At 44.1% G+C, this 18467-nt stretch overlaps 1 protein-coding gene across 4 annotated transcripts in view; it reads right to left on the reverse strand.

Moving 5' to 3' along the window:
- Positions 1–18467, reverse strand: part of IGF2BP3 (insulin-like growth factor 2 mRNA binding protein 3) — a 163976-nt gene that overhangs the window by 144312 nt on the left and 1197 nt on the right. For all 4 annotated transcript variants that reach the window (XM_011944196.1, XM_011944194.1, XM_011944193.1 and 1 more), the window contains exon 2: positions 17939–17999. In XM_011944196.1, the coding sequence (XP_011799586.1) occupies positions 17939–17999 (61 nt within the window). The remainder of the gene's footprint in view (positions 1–17938; positions 18000–18467) is intronic.

An 18467-nucleotide genomic window follows, 5' to 3' on the forward strand; every position in this document is an offset into this window, starting at 1 on the left:
CCCGTCTCGGCCTCCCAAAGAGCTGGGATTACAGGCGTGAGCCACCGCGCCCGGCTTTTTCCTTTTTTTGGTTTTGTTTTTTGAGGCAGAGTCTCACACTGTCGCCAAGGTTGGAGCACAGTGGCGTGATACCAGCTCACTGCAAACTCCACCTCCTGGGTCCACACCATTCTCTTGTTCCCAAGTAGCTGGTACTACAGGTGCCCACCACCACACCCAGCTAATTTTTTGTTTTTAGTGGAGATGGGGTTTCACTGTGTTAGGAAGGATGGTCTCCATCTTCTGATCTTGTGATCCAGCTGCCTTGGCCTACCCAAGTGCTGGGATTATAGGCGTGAGCCACCAAACCAGGCCAGAACAGGGTATGTTTTCTTTTGATGGCCATTTGGGTTATTTCCTATTTTTAACTATTAAACAATATGGAAAAAACACTTATGTCTTTTTGCCAAGTATGTCTTTGTAACAGAATACTACAAGTGAAATTGCTGTTATGGAGAAAGGCATTAAACATGCCTCAAAGTTACAAATAGTTGAACATTATTTTAAAGTGCTTATTCTTTCCTTTTAAACATGGGTTCCGCCAGGCATGGCGGCTCATGCCTGTAATCCCTAACACTTTTTAGGAGGCTGAGGTGGGTGAATCACAGTGTCAGGAGTTCAAGACCAGCCTGGCCAACATGGTGAAACTCCATCTCTATTTAAAATACAAAAAATTAGCTGGTCGTGGTGGCGGGCACCCGTAATCCCAGCTACTTGGGAGGCTGAGGTGGGAGAACTGCTTGAATGCAGGAGGTGGAGGTTGCAGCGAGCTGAGATCATGCCATTGCACTCCAGCCCAGGCAACAATGCGAGACTCATCTCAAAAAAAAAAAGGTGGGGGCGGGGGTGAGCGCAGTGGCTCACACCTGTAATCCCAGCACTTTCAGAGGCTGTGGTGGGTGGATAACAAGGTCAGGAGATTGAGACCATCCTGGTCAATATGGTGAAACCCCATCTCTACCAAAAATACAGAAATTAGCCAGGCATGGTAGCACAAGCCTGTAGTCCCAGCTACTCCGGAGGCTGAGGCAGGACAATCGCTTGAACCTGAGAGGCAGAGGTTGCAGTGAGCCGAGATCATGCCACCACACTCCAGGCTGGTGACAGAGCTAGACTACATCTAAAAAAAAATACCATGGGTTCACCGGGCGCAGTGGCTCACGCCTGTATACCCAGCATTTTAGGAGGCTGAGGCGGGCAGATTACTTGAGGTCAGGAGTTCAAGACCAGCCTGGTCAACATGGTAAAACCCTGTCTCTACTAAAAATACAAAAATTAGCTGGGTATTGTGGCACCGGCCTGTAATCCCAGCTACTCGGGAGGCTGAGGCACAAGAATCCCTTACCCGGAAGGCGGAGGTTGCAGTGAGCAGAAGGTTGCAGTGAGCCGAGATCATGCCACTGCACTTAAGCCTGGGTGAGAGCAAGACTCTGTCTCAAACAAACAAAAATAAGTAAACATGGGTTCTTGCTGTCTTACACAGGATGGTCTCCCAAAGTGCTGGAATTACAAGCATGAGCCAAGCACCCTGTCCTTAAAGCACTTTTAACAAAAAGAAAAAAGGAAGGACTCTTAGTATTGTCTTCCTTTACAAAAATTTCCTTTCTACAACTCAAAGATAGGCAATTATACAATGTCCCAAACAGTAAAATTAGAGCTAGAGATCTTTTTTGCTTGAAAAGTAGACAATAGTATTAGTTTCAGATTATCTGTACAATACCTGTTAAAATGTGACGTGTAATCTAGTATAACCTAAGAATTCTGTGTTTTATGGACTCTCACCTACTAGAGACCACTTTTACCAATTCCTGCTTGGCGATTTGGATGGAGGTCTTTTACAATATTGCTGATTAAAACTGTGCTTACAGATGACACAAAGCCATGAGGACTGGGTTGTCTTCCATGACACTTAGTTGAAAGGTATTCTCATTTTAAGTACTAATAGATACTGCCAAATAGTGTGCCAAGAAATCTTTGCCAATGTACTCTCTAGCTATACGAGTGGCCATGCCTCCACAACCTTGCCAACACCAGATACTGCCAATCTTATTCATTTTTCTCCAACCTCATAGGCAGAAAATGTCATTATAGTTGGTACTTCCCTAATAACTAGTTAGATTAGGATTTTGTTTGTTTTGTTGTTGCTTTTTGAAATAAGATCTCACTATTGCCCAGCCTGGAGTGCAGTGGTGCAAACCTGGGCTCAAGCCATTCCCCCGCCTCAGCCCCGCAGTTAGCTGGGACTACAGGCACGCACCACCATGCCTGGCTAATTTTTGTATTTTTTGTAGGGACAGTGTTTCACCATGTTGCCCGGGCTGGTCTCAAACTCCTGAGCTCAAGCAATTCACCCACCTCGGCCTCCCCAAGTGCTGGGATTACAGGCATGAACCACCGTCCCCAGCCTAGATTGGGTATCTTTTTGTACACAGATTGACTTTTCAGCTATCCCCTTCTGAACTGCCACTTCTCATCCTTTGTCCATTTTTAAACTGTTTCTACCTCTTTGGAATTAGGAATTCATCTCCTGGTCTATTATTTCCTTTAAGTATGATCTCTCTTGTTTAAGATAATTCCATAACTAAACACATTTTAGGGATTCTAAGATCCATGCGCCTAGATATAAAACACCAATTCTTAACTTATTCACAGTGCATAACCCGTATTTTACAAAGAAATGTGAAACATTCCTACATCTCTGTATACATGAAACATAAACCATAAACCATGGGGTCATACAGGAACAGGCACATCCATCCCCCATTTTCCACTGCCACATGGTAAATACACAAACTTATTACTGAGACAATATCACTTTAGTCTCAGATAATCCAAGAAGTCCTTTACAGACATTATCATTTAATTCCCAATAACCCTCTGCAATAGGTTTTATTATCCTCATTTACAGATTTTAAAAACAGAAATCTCAGAGTTTAATCAGTTTGCACAAGATCACAGGGCTAAGCAAAGGTTCCTGCTGAGGCCTGTGTAGCTCCAAGCAAGATGCCACTGGCCCACCCTACCACTGTGCTGTACTGCTATCCCCAAGTTTAGGTAGTAGTACCTGCACACAGAAGCGTCTATCACATTTTTCTCCAGAAGTTCATTACATCACTTGGGATGTCTTTAACAAAAATCATATAATACTAGGAGCTTTAACCAGCACCACTGATGACTGTCTCGCCACAGCTAACCTTAAAAAAATAACATGGGCCGGGCGCGGTGGCTCACGCCTGAAATCCCAGCACTTTGGGCGGCCGGGGCGGGCGGATCACGAGGTCAGGAGATCCAGACCATCCTGACTAACACGGTGAAACCCCGTCTCTACTAAAAATATAAAAAATTAGCCGGGCGTGGTGGCGGGCGCCTGTAGTTCCAGGTACTCGGGAGGCTGAGGCAGGAGAATGGCGTGAACCCAGGAGGCAGAGTTTGCAGTGAGCCGAGATCACGCCATTGCACTCCAGCCTGGGCGACAGAGCGAGACTCCCTCACAAAAAAAAAATAATAATAATAATACTAATAATATGGGCTCAGTCAACCTTATTATAAGATTCCTAGTCCTGTATCACAATTTGCCTTAATTACCCTGTCAGAGGATACCCTAAGAACAGCTGCGAATTCCATGAAATGTTTTGGGAGCATAGCCAGTCCCATGTTTATGAAGTAGTGAAGAGGCAAAAAAAAAAAAAAAGTTCAACGAGATCTCTGGTGAGCGTTTTCCAAAATTAACCTAGGCATCGGTCTTCCATGATATCCCAAATCAGCATTTGCTAAATGGCATGAACTAAACTACTTAACATTCTGGCTACCACGGTGAAACCCCATCTCTACTTAAAAAAACAAAAACAAAAACAAAAACCTAGCCAGGCGAGGTGGCAGGCGCCTGTAGCCCCAGCTACCCGGGAGGCAGGAGAATGGCGTAAACCTGGGAGGCGGAGCTTGCAGTGAGCCGAGATCGCACCACTGCAAGCGAGACTCCGTCTTTAAAAAAAAAAAAAAAAAAAAAAAAAAAAAAAAAAACTACTTAGCTCCTTAAGTTAAACACATCAAGAATGAGAATAATGCAGTCACTCCATCATGCACACAGGCTGCTCTAGCTGCCCTCTTCGCTCAGACTCAATCACTATCCTGCCTCACACTCCAGCCTCTTTAATCTCAAACAGCTTGTAGTTCCCACACACACCCCAGGATGTTTCACACTTACATGACGTGGCTCCTGCTGTCCCTTCCTGCCTCTTCCCTCCTGGGTGCACATGGTTATTAGCCTCTGCCTATTTCCACATCCCTCTCTGAATGTATTCCTCATTGGTAACAGGCTAAGCCTAATAATGCCCCCTCCTCATATATTTCTGGGGCATCTCACATATACCCTACGTACGACATTCACAACTTCTCTTTACTGCAGAGATTTTAACCCACCTTTAGGATCACTGCCACAGTGAGCCACCAATTACTATTGGAAAATAAAAAGAATGTCACCCAGGAATTCAGACAGAACAAAGTGAAAGCCACTGTACTCCATGTCTTTCTTTAGGACAAGGGTCTTAATCTTTTTTTTTTTTTTTTTTTTTTTTTTTTGAGACGGAGTCTCCCTGTGTTGCCCAGGCTGGAGTGCAGTGACACGATCTCAGTTCACGGCAAGCTCCACCTCCCGGATTGGAGCCATTCTCTTGCCTCAACCTCCTGAGTAGCTGGGACTATAGGCGCCCGCCACCACGCTCGGCTAATTTTTTTGTATTTTTAGTAGAGACAGGGTTTCACTGTATTAGCCAGGATGGTCTAGATCTCCTGACCTCGTGATCCATCCGCCTCGGCCTCCCAAAATGCTGGGATTAGAAGTGTGAGCCACTGAGCCCGGCAGGGTCTTACTCTTCTTTCTAGCCCCTGAAACCTAGCATAGAATCAACTATGAGCACAGGCACTTAATCTATGCTTGTTAAACTAAAAATTTACATAAGGAATTAAGTCATTTCTGAAACTGAAAAAAAGCAAAACTAGGTAAACTAGCACACAAGAAATATAGAAACTAAAAATTTCAACTGCACTTAACTCTCCAAAGAAAAAGCAAGAGCTGGCCGGGCGCGGTGGCTCAAGCCTGTAATCCCAGCACTTTGGGAGGCCGAGACGGGCGGATCACGAGGTCAGGAGATCGAGACCATCCTGGCTAACACGGTGAAACCCCATCTCTACTAAAAACTACAAAAAACTAGCCGGGCGAGGTGGCGGGCGCCTGTAGTCCCAGCTACCCGGGAGGCTGAGGCAGGAGAATGGCGTGAACCCGGGAGGCGGAGCTTGCAGTGAGCTGAGATCCGGCCACAGCACTCCAGCCTGGGTGACAGAGCGAGACTCCGTCTCAAAAAAAAAGAAAAAGCAAGAGCTTCTCCATTTTTTGCAAAACCAGCTGGAAAAAAAAAACCACATCTGGGGAGAGCTCAGCCACTTTTCAACCAGCTTTTTTTGTTGTTGTTTTTTAACCACTATTACCACAGGTTCTCTTAACTAGATTCTTTCATTATCTGCCCTGCTAGGACCAAAAGCTGAGTAGCACCTTCTTTTGGAAACTAATTCTTAATCAAATTCCACCTCAAAATGTGGACCTTCTTGAAGTTTCCTCCGCAAGAAACTACTGTTAGTTTCTGAGGTAGGATGCAAAATTTAAGGTGCTAAGTACGGGAGAGCATGAGTACTACACATCTTAGCTATAAGGTATCAGAATTTCATCTTTACAGCTTTTTACTTAATTTTTATATACAAGGGGCACAAATGAAATGGGCAGACTTCTCAGAGTTAGCATATCCATGATAGAGGAGTGTGTTCCTACAATTATATAGTCCTCCATGTTTGATGAGACATTTCTTAATCAAACGGTCTCACTGTATACTTCATTGAAAGAAGCTCTTTGTTGTCAAAATTATAACTAATCATGTCAATATAAGAAATTTAGTTTTGGGGCAAGGCACAGTGGCTCATGCCCTTAATCCCAGCACTTTGGGAGGCCAAGGCGGGGAGATCATGAGGTCAAAAGATCGAGACCATCCTGGCCAACCAACATGGTGAAAAACCCCGTCTCTACTAAAAATACAAAAATTAGCTGGGTCTAGTGGCACATGCCTGTAGTCGCAGCTACTTGGGAGGTTGAGGCAGGAGAATCCCTTGAACCCGGGAGGCAGAGGTTGCAGTGAGCCAAGATCACGCCACTGCACTCCAGCCCAGGAGACAAAGCAAGATTCGTCCCCAAAAAAAAAAAAAAAGAAAAAGCCCCGAAATTTAGTTTTAGGTTTTACAGAGCGCTTTCAAATTTAAATGTCCACATATTTTGACATAACAATTCCCAAATTCCCAATTTAAGAATTTATGTTATAAAAATTCTCAACCAGGGGCTGGGCATGGTGGCTCACTCAGGTAATCCTAACACTTTGGGAGGCTAAGGCAGGAGGATCACTTGAGGTCAGGAGTTCGAGACCAGCCTGGCCAACATGGCAAAACTCCATCTCTACCAAAAAAATATAAAAATTAGCTGGGCTAATTAGCTGGGCACACACCTGTAATCCCAGCTGCTCAGGAGGCTGAAGTATGAGAATCCCTTGAACCCAGCAGGCGGAGGTTTCAGTGAACAGAGATCGCACCACTGCACTCCAGCCTGGGCGAGACCAAGACTCTGTCTCAAAAAAAAAAAAAAAAGTACAAACTTCTCAACCAGAAGTCTGATGGCATACATGTAAGTACACTTGAATAAAGTTACTATGAAAAGGACAGCTAAATTATTGCACACCTATGCTGAACAATGCATCTGTTGGTTAAAAAAGAACTATTTGTACCTACATTGAAGATTCTTCAGGATACATTATATAGTAAAAGCAAAAATTGTAAACAGCATGATTTCATTATTATATTCAAAGATGTTTGTGGACACGTGCATAGAGCTTCTAGAAAATATACAACCAGTGGCAAGTAAGCCCTGGGAACTACTAGAGAGAGTGAGGACTGAAAAACACTTTTTACATTTTATGTGTTTTGAATTAATCTGAATGTGCACATATGTAAAAATTATCAATGTTTAATATTTATACAGTCTGTTGTATCTATGTTGTATCTGAACAAAAAAGGTAATACATGTTCATTGTAAATTAAAAAACACACCACCCACAGATTATTACTTGAGTCCACATCCCAAAAGAGAACAAAGATCTTCCATGTTTCTGTTAATCACCATCAAATCTAATCTACATCCATCCAGCTTCCCCATCTGAATCTCAAGGAGAAAAATACAGCAGCTTCCATTGGAATGACTACTGGGTGATGTTGTATTCATCCTTTACACACATTGTCCAACAGGATCCTATAAAGCATCACTTCCATTCTAACTCCCAAGACCTCAAATTCCTCATCCTCAAACTACATCATACATTTAGTAAGTGAAGCTGGAAATCAAGCCCAGATCTAGACCTCATATCCCACAAAACAAGCCCAGATCCAGACCTCATATCCCACATCCTCCCGGCTTTTCCCTTGGTTCAACAAGGACACATATGGCAAGCAACCAGTCTCCTCATCGCAAGGTTTCAGCAGTTTCTCCTTCCTACTCTCCTGATCCTCAGCAGTATCTGACATTCAAGACATTTTTTTCTGCAAGTCAGGGTTATACCAAACTTGATAACAAGCTGAGACAGACAGACACCGTGGACTCCACTCCAGATACCTCTACCTCTTGCAATCTAAGTACACATCCCCAGGAACCATAATCAGCCTCCTGAGACAAAGCCGTGACATCTACCTCTCTATGCCCTCTTGTCCTAACCTCCTATCCTTAGGACCCTCTCCAACTTCTCCACAATCCACTTATATTATGATGAAGCTACTAAAAAACACATTGAAACAAAAAAAAGTCTCATTTTTCTGTCTTAAAACAGGATATCCAAATGTTTTTATTCTATATAAGCCCCAGAGAGCAGACTACCTGTATACTAGTCTTTTTCCTAAAGAAAGAAGATAAATCAACCCTTCAAAAAAGCCAAACAAGATTTCCGTACTTAGAGAAGGCAAGAAATAGGACATCTCTGCTCTGACTTGCCACTGCAAACATGATTGGGCTCCTGTGCAAGCTACTTTGAGTATGTGGACAACTTAAATGGGAGGGATGAAGTCAGGCAGAGTTGTAGCACCTGGTAATGGGTTCCCGTGATTATCTGGAGGGCCTCGGGCAGGTAGATTCTCCCAGGGTTCTATGGAGAATCCTTTGGTAAAGCATCTATTGCGCTATTTCATTTTTATAAGTTTTCCTTTCTTATAATATTTAAATACATCCTGGAAGTAGTACTCTATTGATCAAAAGACTTGTATAGACAGCAGGAAAGTCTCGAAAGGAGTTATTCAGAACAAGTCACCTATCTCAAAATCAACTGATCTTAACATATCACCCAATTTTTAATTAATGGTTTTGGTCACAAGACAGGATTCATAATTGGAGAAGCATGCTACTTTGCCAAGGACCACTTTTTTTTTTAGTGTAAAAATGAAGGATTTTAGTTCCTCCCAAAAGATTTCTTGTATTTCTTTTAGCAAAAGTTTTATGAACAAAATGGAAGGAATACTTAATTTATGCTAGTGTCCTAAAATAATCATGATAAAGGTATTTTAAACCTGGCTCATATCCATAAACGTTTTGGCCAAGAGTTTCGACCTCTGCTAGTCAAATCACGCATTTAGTCCACCATATATATAGAAGAACTGGACTTGGGGCTGGATGCAGAGACTCACGCGTGTAATTCCAGCACTTTGGGAGGCCAAGGCAGGCAAATCACAAGGTCAGGAGTTTGAGACCAGCCTGGCTAACATGGTGAAACCCCATCTCTACTAAAAATAAAAAAATTAGCCGGGTATGGTAGTGTGCGCCTGTAATCCCAGCTACTCAGGAGGCTGAGGCAGGAGAATCACTTGAACCTGGGAGGAGGAGGTTGCAGTGAGCTGAGATCGTACCACTGTACTTCAGCCTGGGCAATAGAGTAAGACTCTGACTCAAAAAAAAAAAAAAAAGAAGAAGAACTGAACTTGGTCTACACTCTTTTGGAACCTAAGATAGGTTCAGACAATTTCCCCAATGTTATGTTAATAAGAAAGCAGAATGACTTTGTAACAAAGTGAAGGCCAGGCACAGTGGTTCACATCTGTAATCCCAGCACTTTGGGAGGCCGAAGTGGGAGGACTGCTTGAGCCAAGGAGTTCAAGACTAACCTGAGTAACACAGCAAGACCTTGTCTCTACTAAAAATTAAAAAAAAAAATTAGCCAGGCGAGGTGGCATGTGCCTATAGGTGCCTGTAGTCTACACCTGTGATCACTGTACTCCAGTCTGGGCAACAGAGCGAGACCCTATCTCAAAAAAAAACAAAAAAAAGTGAGCTCACACTCACCAGAAACGTTAAAAAGTACAAGAGTAGATCAACTGGCCAGGCGCGGTGGCTCACATCTGTAATCCCAGCACTTTGGGAGGCTGAGGTGAGCAGATTACCTGAGGTCACGAGTTTGAGACCAACCTGGCTAACATGGTGAAACCCTGTCTCTACTAAATATACAAAAAAATCAGCCAGGCGTAGTGGCAGGTGCCTGTAATCCCAGCTACTCAGGAGGCTGAGGCAGGAGAATCTAAGTCAGGAGGCAGAGGCTGCAAGTGAGCCAAGATCGCCACTGCACTCCAGCCTGGGTGACGAGTGAAACTCCATCTCAAAAAAAAAGAATAGATCAATTGTCATTTGTCACAAACAAGCCTTGTCCATTGAGTCAGAGGATCTACTAAGGAGATTCTTACATCTCTAACAGATACATAAATACTCAGATATTTCTAGAAACAAAGAAAATGCCAGGTGCGCTGGCTCACGCCTGTAATGCCAGCACTTTGGGAGGCCAAGACAGGCAGATCACCTGAGGTCAGGGTTGTTCAAGACCATTCTGGCCAACATGGTAAAACCTGTCTCTACTAAAAACTATAAAAATCAACTGGGCATGGTGGCACACACCTGTAGTCCCAGCTACTCAGGAGGCTGCAGCAGGAGAATCTCTTGAATCCAGGAGGCGGAGGTTGCAGTGAGCCAAGATCACACCACTGCACTCCAGCCTGGCAACAGAGCAAGACTCTGTCTCAAGAAAATAAATAAATAAAAAACTAATGAACAAAAATTGAATAAATGAATTCTGAAAGAAAGGTTATAACCTAGGTTGCTCCAAAATTTGTAAATCTTTCTCCTTCTATTTACAGCAGAGCCAGAAGGCCGAGATTTACCACCACCCCCACTCACTTATTCATCCATCTACATCACTCAGTGGTATTCTACACAGCTGATTACACCCTCCTTCTCCACAGGCTTTCTTCATTTATCTTCTAGAAACAGTTTGCCCTGCTTGCTTTCTTCTACTCAACTGTCCTTCCTCACCCTCCTTTGCTGGTCTCTCCTTCATCCTAGAGCCATAGGCTCAGTCCCTTGATGATCGTGTCCAATTCCATGGCTTCAAATGCCACAAGCTAATGAAGTCCCCAAATGTCACTTCTATGTCCTATCTCTCCCCGTGCTCCAAATTGATATATCTGCCTACTAACTTTCTTCACTTAAATTTCTAGTAAGTATTAGAAACACCGTATCAAAACCAAAGTTCCTGTTTTCTACCCAAGAATCTGCTCCTCTCCCAATATTCTCCATTTTGGTAAATGGCACCATCTTCCACCCAGTTGCTCTGGCCAAAAAAAATCTTGTCATTCTTCACGTTTCTCATACACCTCAGCTAATCCATCAGCCAACAGCAAATCCTGCTGGCTGTTCCTTCTGGCTATACAGAGAATAGCTACCACTCATTACCTCCAAAGCTAATAACATCATCTCCTGCCAGAATATTACAACAGTGCTAAATGCAATTTTCAGGTATTTTCTGTTCCAAGCATTTTGAAACCACACTACTCCACTCTTCCTTCAATTTGTGGAAGATGACATACAAAGATAGCCACCATCAATTCCTCCCTCTTGGTACATGCATGCCACTCTACCAACTAAAGATGGAGTTTATTTCCATATCTCCCCTGAATCTGAGCTGGCCAAATGACTTGCCTTAATCAATAGCATGGGACAGAAGTAATGTGCCAATTCTGAGCCCAGCCTTTAAGAAGACTAGCAGTTTCCATTTTCACTTAGGGTAAAATTAGTCAACTGTGCCAGGAAAAAAAAAACTCCAGCTTCTTCTGAACAATAAGATACCATTTGGAGAAAGGTTACAAGGATGGCCAGTTACATCAGCAAAGCTTCCCTGGTCCTTTCAGCCCAGTTTAGTAAGGGACCTGAGTGATACATGTGGATCAGAAACCACCACCTAACAGCCACAGAATGAGAAAGAATAAATTGTTCTGAGCCACTAAGTTTTGGAGTGGTTTGTTTATGCAGCAACAGATAACTGATATACCATGACCACAAGAGAATCAGCTTCCTAAACAACTAATGATAATGCAATAATGCCAGACATTCTAAAGACTTAGGCTCCTTTCAGCTTATAGTTCAATAGATTCCTCTAAGAATATTTCTTTTTTTCTTTTTGAGACAGAGTCTCGCTCTGTCACCCAGGCTGGAGTGCAGTGGCGCGATCTCGGCTCCCTGCAAGCTCCACCTCCCGGGTTCAAGCCATTCTCCTGCCTCAGCTGTCCGAGTAGCTGGAATTACAGGCGCCCGCCACCACGCCCGGCTAAGTTTTTTGTATTTTTAGTACAGACGGGGTTTCACCGTGTTAGCCACGATGGTCTCAATCTCCTGACCTCCTGATCCGCCCACCTCGGCCTTCCAAAGTGCTGGGATTACAAGCGTGAGCCATCGCACCTGGCCCAAGAATATTTCTACAATAACTTTAAACTATTTCCTAATCAAGTTAAGTGGTCTCAGGATAATTCTCTAAAATATCTATAGTTTACGTACTATGTATTCCCCTTCAGGGCAATAAAATTGACATAATATGTCAATATTTATAACTGTGTTTATTTACCAATACTGAATACTTGCCAAACAGCAATTTCAAACCATGATAAATTACACCCTTAATTTTAATGGAACACTCAAAACTACGGATGCTTGCCACCAGCCTTCAAGCAAAATCCTGGCAGTCCAAGCCAATTTGTAACATCGGAATTATGGGGCTGAGATCTTAACTAAGAATACCAATCCTACCCCTTGGTCATTGCTACCACACTGCCACCTCCTGTCTTATGACACTGGAAGCCTGAATCAGAGGCAACAGTCGATAAAGGAAACTCAGCTAAGAATAGCACAGCTAACCATCTCGTCTTTCCGCCTCTCCTTCCTCCCAGACCAAACCAACCGCCAGAGTTACTGAATGGCTAACTCACACCTTCCAAAAATTAGTTATTGCTAGAAAAGTTGCTGCCTGGATGCTGCTAAAAACAATTATAATGGAGTCACTTCAAATACATGAAGGTAGTTCAACAGCTTCACTTTAACACAAAATCCCAATCCTATAACCACACATTAACTAAACTGGTGTCGCTCATAGGAGTTTCAAAGCATGGCAAAGATCATTTCCCCCTTGCTGACGGCATGAAAGAGGTACACAGGCAAAAACAACAGAGCTACAGAAAAAAAAATTTTAAGTCAAGCTCCTTACAGGAAAAACCCCAGATCTCTCTAATTCCAAAAGATATTTTTAAGCCTTAGCTGATAACCTATTTATTTTGAGCACAATGGCAAAACCTCAGAACAAAATACTATATGCCCCTTGTAGTTTATCATAATGGCATCTGGCCTGAACAGAGAATGTAACTGATCACACAAATCAAAGGGAAAGCCAGAAACAGAAGCCAAGATTCTCAATTTCCACTGGCTCCAGGCACATGCCATGTTTCCATAACATCTTCCTCAGGGTTACTGTGGACAGCTACACAGTAGATGCATCTAATTTTTTAAAAAACTCTTATTAAAACCAAAGTAAGAAATCTTTCAAACTCTCTCAATTTGTTTTGAGAAAATATGAAATCAGGAAAAAAATCTTTTCAGCTACAACCACTTAGGCAATCCCACACTGATCTTAAACTGGGCACTCCAAAGATAACCCAGTTTATAATTATTTAACCAGCCAAGAAAGCTTCCTAACATTCAGAACCTCAAGTCTCTGCATGTGTGAGAAACTTTCCCGAATCACAAGATTCACCTGAGCCACACACTGATAAGGAAGGAGTACCACTGCTATTCATACCTGTGTTTAGATGTTCTATATTAAAAACATCTTTTATTGTCCTAAGACTTTGAAGTCGGAGGCAGCATTGAAGGGTCATGTGCCCTGGCTAATAGGCACGTTGCTGGTCCTGACACTAGCCTATTCTATCCTTAACACCTATTAAAATGCAACACTAGCTTTTTTTTTTTTTTTTTGAGACGGAGTCTTGCTGTGTCGCCCAGGCTGGAGTGCAGTGAGTGGCGCGATTTCGGCTCACTGCAAGCTCCGCCTCCCGGGTTCACGCCATTCTCCTGCCTCAGCCTCGGAGTAGCTGGGACTACAGGCGCCCGCCACCACGCCCGGCTAGTTTTTTGTATTTTTAGTAGAGACGGGGTTTCACCGTGTTAGCCAGGATGGTCTTGATCTCCTGACCTCGTGATCCACCCGTCTCGGCCTCCCAAAGTGCTGGGATTACAGGCTTGAGCCACCGCGCCCGGCCAACACTAGCTTTTAAATAGCCACTTAAAGTAAGATACATTTAAAACCCCAATGACTTTTATAAGTTCTACCCAATTTACATGTTAAACACAAGACTAATATGGAAATAAGTTCTTCACTTTCTTTTTTGCATTTTCCCCCGATTTTACTGTGGTAAAAACACAAAAAATTTACCATCTTAATCACTTTTAAGAGTACAATTAAAAATTCAGTACAACCTCTTGACCTTCCCTTAGGTGCTGGGCATAGTGTTGGGCAACCATCACTGTTTTTTTTTAAGTAAACAAACAAAAAAGAACGTTTGAGCTTAGGCACCATAGTCCGTTTTAAAAGATCTTACCCTAAGTTAGCCGGGCATGAAGGCGCATGCCTGTAATCCCAACTACTAGCAGGGCTGAGGCAGGAGGATCACTTGAACCTGGGAAGCAGAGGTTGCAGTGAGCTGAGATCATGCCACTGCACTCCAGCCTGGGCAACAGAGTGAGACTCTGAGGGGGGGAAAAAAAATCCTACCCTAAAAGGAAGAAAAAAATAAAGGATCCTGCCTAGAAAAACATTAACTATAATATCCTATTTTTTTCCTCCTTTCTTCAAATGTATTTGTTGCTACACATAATCCTAAACAATGCCAACAGCTAAATCGTGAGGAAGTTTCATAAAAATATGCTTAGGTTCTTCATCACATAGGAAGCAGCAACAACAAAAAGGTTAGGTTCTGAAAAACTGAACATATGAAAAATTATTTTCATAATTTAAAAAAGTCAAGGAAACTGAACTAAAACCACCATCCTCTCAGTTCCCCAGTGTCAGCAATTTTCCTCTTCCCTCTCCCATGCCCAACAGCCCACAACATAACAAAAAAGGACATCAGTGCTATTTACATAATCACATAGGGGCACAAACAAGGCCCCACAGGATACCAGCAGCTCTTCCAACCAAACTCAGCTACAACATTTCCAAGTACCAACTATTTTCCATACCCACCCTTACCTCCAAGGTGGAGGGAAAAAAGTTGAGCCTATACTTCGGAGTCAAAGTCTTCATGTTCTATAGCTTTTACATTTAGAATAGAAAGTGCAACACTATCACAGATATCCAGTGCAATCTTCTCTTTAGTCCAGATGCAGGAGACTTCAATGTCTGTAAAGTAACTGCTATAATCTTCCCCAACTGAGGGGTATCTGAATGCAGAAAAGCCACATTCCTTCCACATTCCCTTGAGACCTCAGTAATTGGGAGCTAAGCTTGGTCTGAACCAAATTCAACCTTACTCCTTCCTGAAAGTGTCCCCCCGCCAAGCTCCACTGGAAGTCAAAGCTAGATCACAGCCTGCCAAGCCTCCAATCACCTCCTGGGCCTGCTCCCCTATTTAGTCAGCGCAAGCCCATTCATCCATCTCAGCGTGCATTCTCCAGCACCAGGTTCCTGACATGCCTTGTATATCAAGTATAAAGGTCACTGGTGCACATGTGGGTGTGCCTGCCTCAGATGCCCACATGATGATGGGATGGAATGAAATGACTGCTAAGCAGAAAGAACTCCACCCTCAAGTCTAGCAGGCTTGGCAAGGATTGGTTTGTGGCATTCAACTATCAGAGCAACCCCCATCAGTCAGTACAACCTCTTGACCTTCCCTTAGGTGCTGGGCATGTTGTCACCCTGATGCCTTCTCTGCCTGCTTCCAGAGCCTATGAAAATGGTGGAATAGTCCAGATATGAGAAACTGCATCACAGCTCCAAGGGTCAGTTAAAATAATTGTAACATAGATTTCCAGGGGCAGAGAAAAGAAGTTGTTTTTTTTTTTTTGAGGTGGAGTTTCACTCTTGCTCAGGCTGGAGTGAAGTGGCATGACGGCTCACTGCAACCTCCACCTCCCCAGTTCAAGCAATTCTCCTGCCTCAGCCTCCCGAGTAGCTGGGTGGGATTATAGGCACCCCCCTACCACGTCCGGCTAATTTTTGTATTTTTAGTAGAGATGGGGTTTCACCATGTTGACCAGGCTGGTCTCGAACTCCTGACCTCAGGCAATCCACCCACCTCGGCCTCCCAAAGTGCTGGGATTACAGGCATGAGCCAGGGCACCCGGCCAAAGGCTCTACTTTTAAGACATTTCAACACAAGCAAGGAACATGACTGTTCTATCAGTAAAAGAAATCTCCAGTGTTCTCATCCCTGTTTACTTCGTTAGTAAGATAGTACTGTATCACTTAAAATCCTGAGCATTTTAATGCTAGTGAAAAATTAACTTAAAAATTTAATCTACATTATTAATAAACTGAAGATACATTGATAAATACTTGCTGTCACTGGTGACACCTTACCTTATGTGCTTTCCTAAAGAGGAACTCCTGTTTATTATAAAGTAACAAGTAACTAAGTATATATATGCTTTTGGACTAAGCAAGGGCCTTTAGGAATAAAACAGGCACTTATTACCAGGTAATGTTTTTAAATTAATCCCCTACACCTGGGGAGAAATTCCCATCAGTTAGCAAAAGAAAAGCAGCAGGGGAAGGCACAGTCATCTGTATTTACATGTAGCTTAATGAATTGTAAAAATCCAAGACATTTAATTTTTAAATTTAGAAACTCCCAAAAGTTAAAATGCCAGTACTTGAGGCACAACCATTTGCTTATTTATTCAACATTTTAACAAAATTAAGACACACTGACCAAACATAATAACTAGAATTCGCAAAATGTGCTTATGTTTTTTCCCTAACTAATTCAGGCTATGGCTTTAAGCTTCTTTTTAGGGGAATATAACTTCTCCCTCGATTTTCAATTCTTGTTAAACCAAGCTCAATTTATATGAAAGTAACGTGACCCCTACCAAACTTCGCAATTAGAACAATCTATCCGGTCACTCAAATCCCTTTCAATTATCTTAATGAAATTAAAGCATGAGAACAAGAAAAATCCAAACCAACTCATCCTTAAAAACAAGATTTGTGAAAATGCTTTGCCTGGGAAGAGAGCTGGAATCTACACAGGCATATAGATGACATGTTTTGTAGCCATCTATTTCTGCACAGCACCAGTGAAATGCATAGCACTCTCCTGCTCTCCAGCACACACACTCTCACCAGTATCTAACCAGATACACGCAGTCCTGATTTAAATTAACTTTCAGCTTATTGTTTGGCTCAGGTTGGGAGTTGGGGGGATGGGAGAGGGGCAGGCAGAAACCCTAACCCCATCTTGCAAAACCCAGAAAGGCTTAGAGGCCCACCCCGGTGCGACTGGGAGGCAGCAGTGCCTTTCCAACTGGAGTTAGAGCCGGAACCTATGGTGTGAGTTGGCTGAAGGTTTTAAAAAATAAAACAAAACAAAAAAATAGAGCAGGAATCTGGCCGGCTCTAGCGAAAGGAAAGGAGTCTCCACTGCTCCAAAGGGCTTCATAAGAAAAAGAAAAAGGGAAAGAGCCATGTCTCCAAAATGCTTCAGAGGCTAAAACAATCTGCAAACATTCTGTAAAGGGACATACTACACACATGATCTCGGAGACGAGAAATCCCCCTCCTTAAGTAGCACAAAATCTTCCTGTCTTCATCTTTTGGTGGTTGTAAGCAAAAATGCACCCAGGAGGAGTGGGGTGGAAAGCGGGAAGACAAAGGTGCCGACTGCAAGAACCTGTAGAACTTTGGAGTGACTCAAAGGCACTTCGGGGCCGGAGAGGCCCCGGCGTTTACGCACGCGTTCCAATACCCCGGGCGAGCTCACAGGGCAGAGGCAAATTTCCCTCCAGTCGGCCGCGCCCACGGCCTCCCAAACCCGGACAGAAAGGCGCGCCCCCCGCGTGTCCGCAGCTGCTTTCGCCTGTCTTGCTCCTGGAGGGGTAGGGGAATCATCCGCTGCTTCCCAAGTCCGGCAGACTATCCCCCGAAACTGCTTGTTGCGACCCATTTCCCGTAGGAGCAATTTGACCCGCTCTGACCGAGGACATTCAGCTGTGAGCTTCCGAGAGATTTTTGTAACCAATAACCATAATCCCGCGGCAGAGGCCACAGACAAGCTTTCAATTCCTACCCAGCATCATCAACACACACACACCCCCGCCATAAACTTAAAAGCAAGGGGAAAAGACCAGAACACGCCACACGGCAGCCGGGTAAGCACCAAAGGACAAGAAGTTCTCAGCTGAGTCTCTCCACCCAATAACGGAGTGAGAACAGAATCGGGGGAAACAGAAGCAGCAGCTCACCTTTGCCTTTTTGGGACCGAGTGCTCAACTTCTATGGGTTTCCCGTGCAGTTCTATTTTACCTGCGGACACACAAGAAGTGAGAGACGGTCGGCCGAGTTCAGCGGCTCTCCCTGCCCGAAAGACCCGCACAGCCCAACTGGCGACACAAATGGCCTCCTGAGGCCCCCGAAGGGTCCCCGAGACCCGGACGCGGCTCCAGACGGAGGGAGAAGCCGACCCCCTCGGGCGGCGTGGGCATTTAACTTGCAGATGGTTGAGGAGCAGGGTCCGCTGACGGGCCCACTACTTGGGTATCAGTCCAGTCCCCAAGCCTCCCCCACCGACCCCTGGGGGCCACCAACACGAAGCCCGCAAGAGGGACACGGCCCATCCTCTCACCGCCCTGGACACGCTCCACAGGACAGACTCGGGGCAGGGGGCTCCCCTGGCTTTCTTCAGGAGGGGGCGCCCTGGCCCTGCCCTCTGCTTCAGCCCAGACCCGCCGGGAACACTCAGCAGTGGGCTTGGGGAGGACAGGGAGTGGCGGG

This window comes from Colobus angolensis, unplaced genomic scaffold (assembly GCF_000951035.1).
Source record: "Colobus angolensis palliatus isolate OR3802 unplaced genomic scaffold, Cang.pa_1.0 Scaffold229, whole genome shotgun sequence".
NCBI lineage: Eukaryota > Metazoa > Chordata > Mammalia > Primates > Cercopithecidae > Colobus > Colobus angolensis.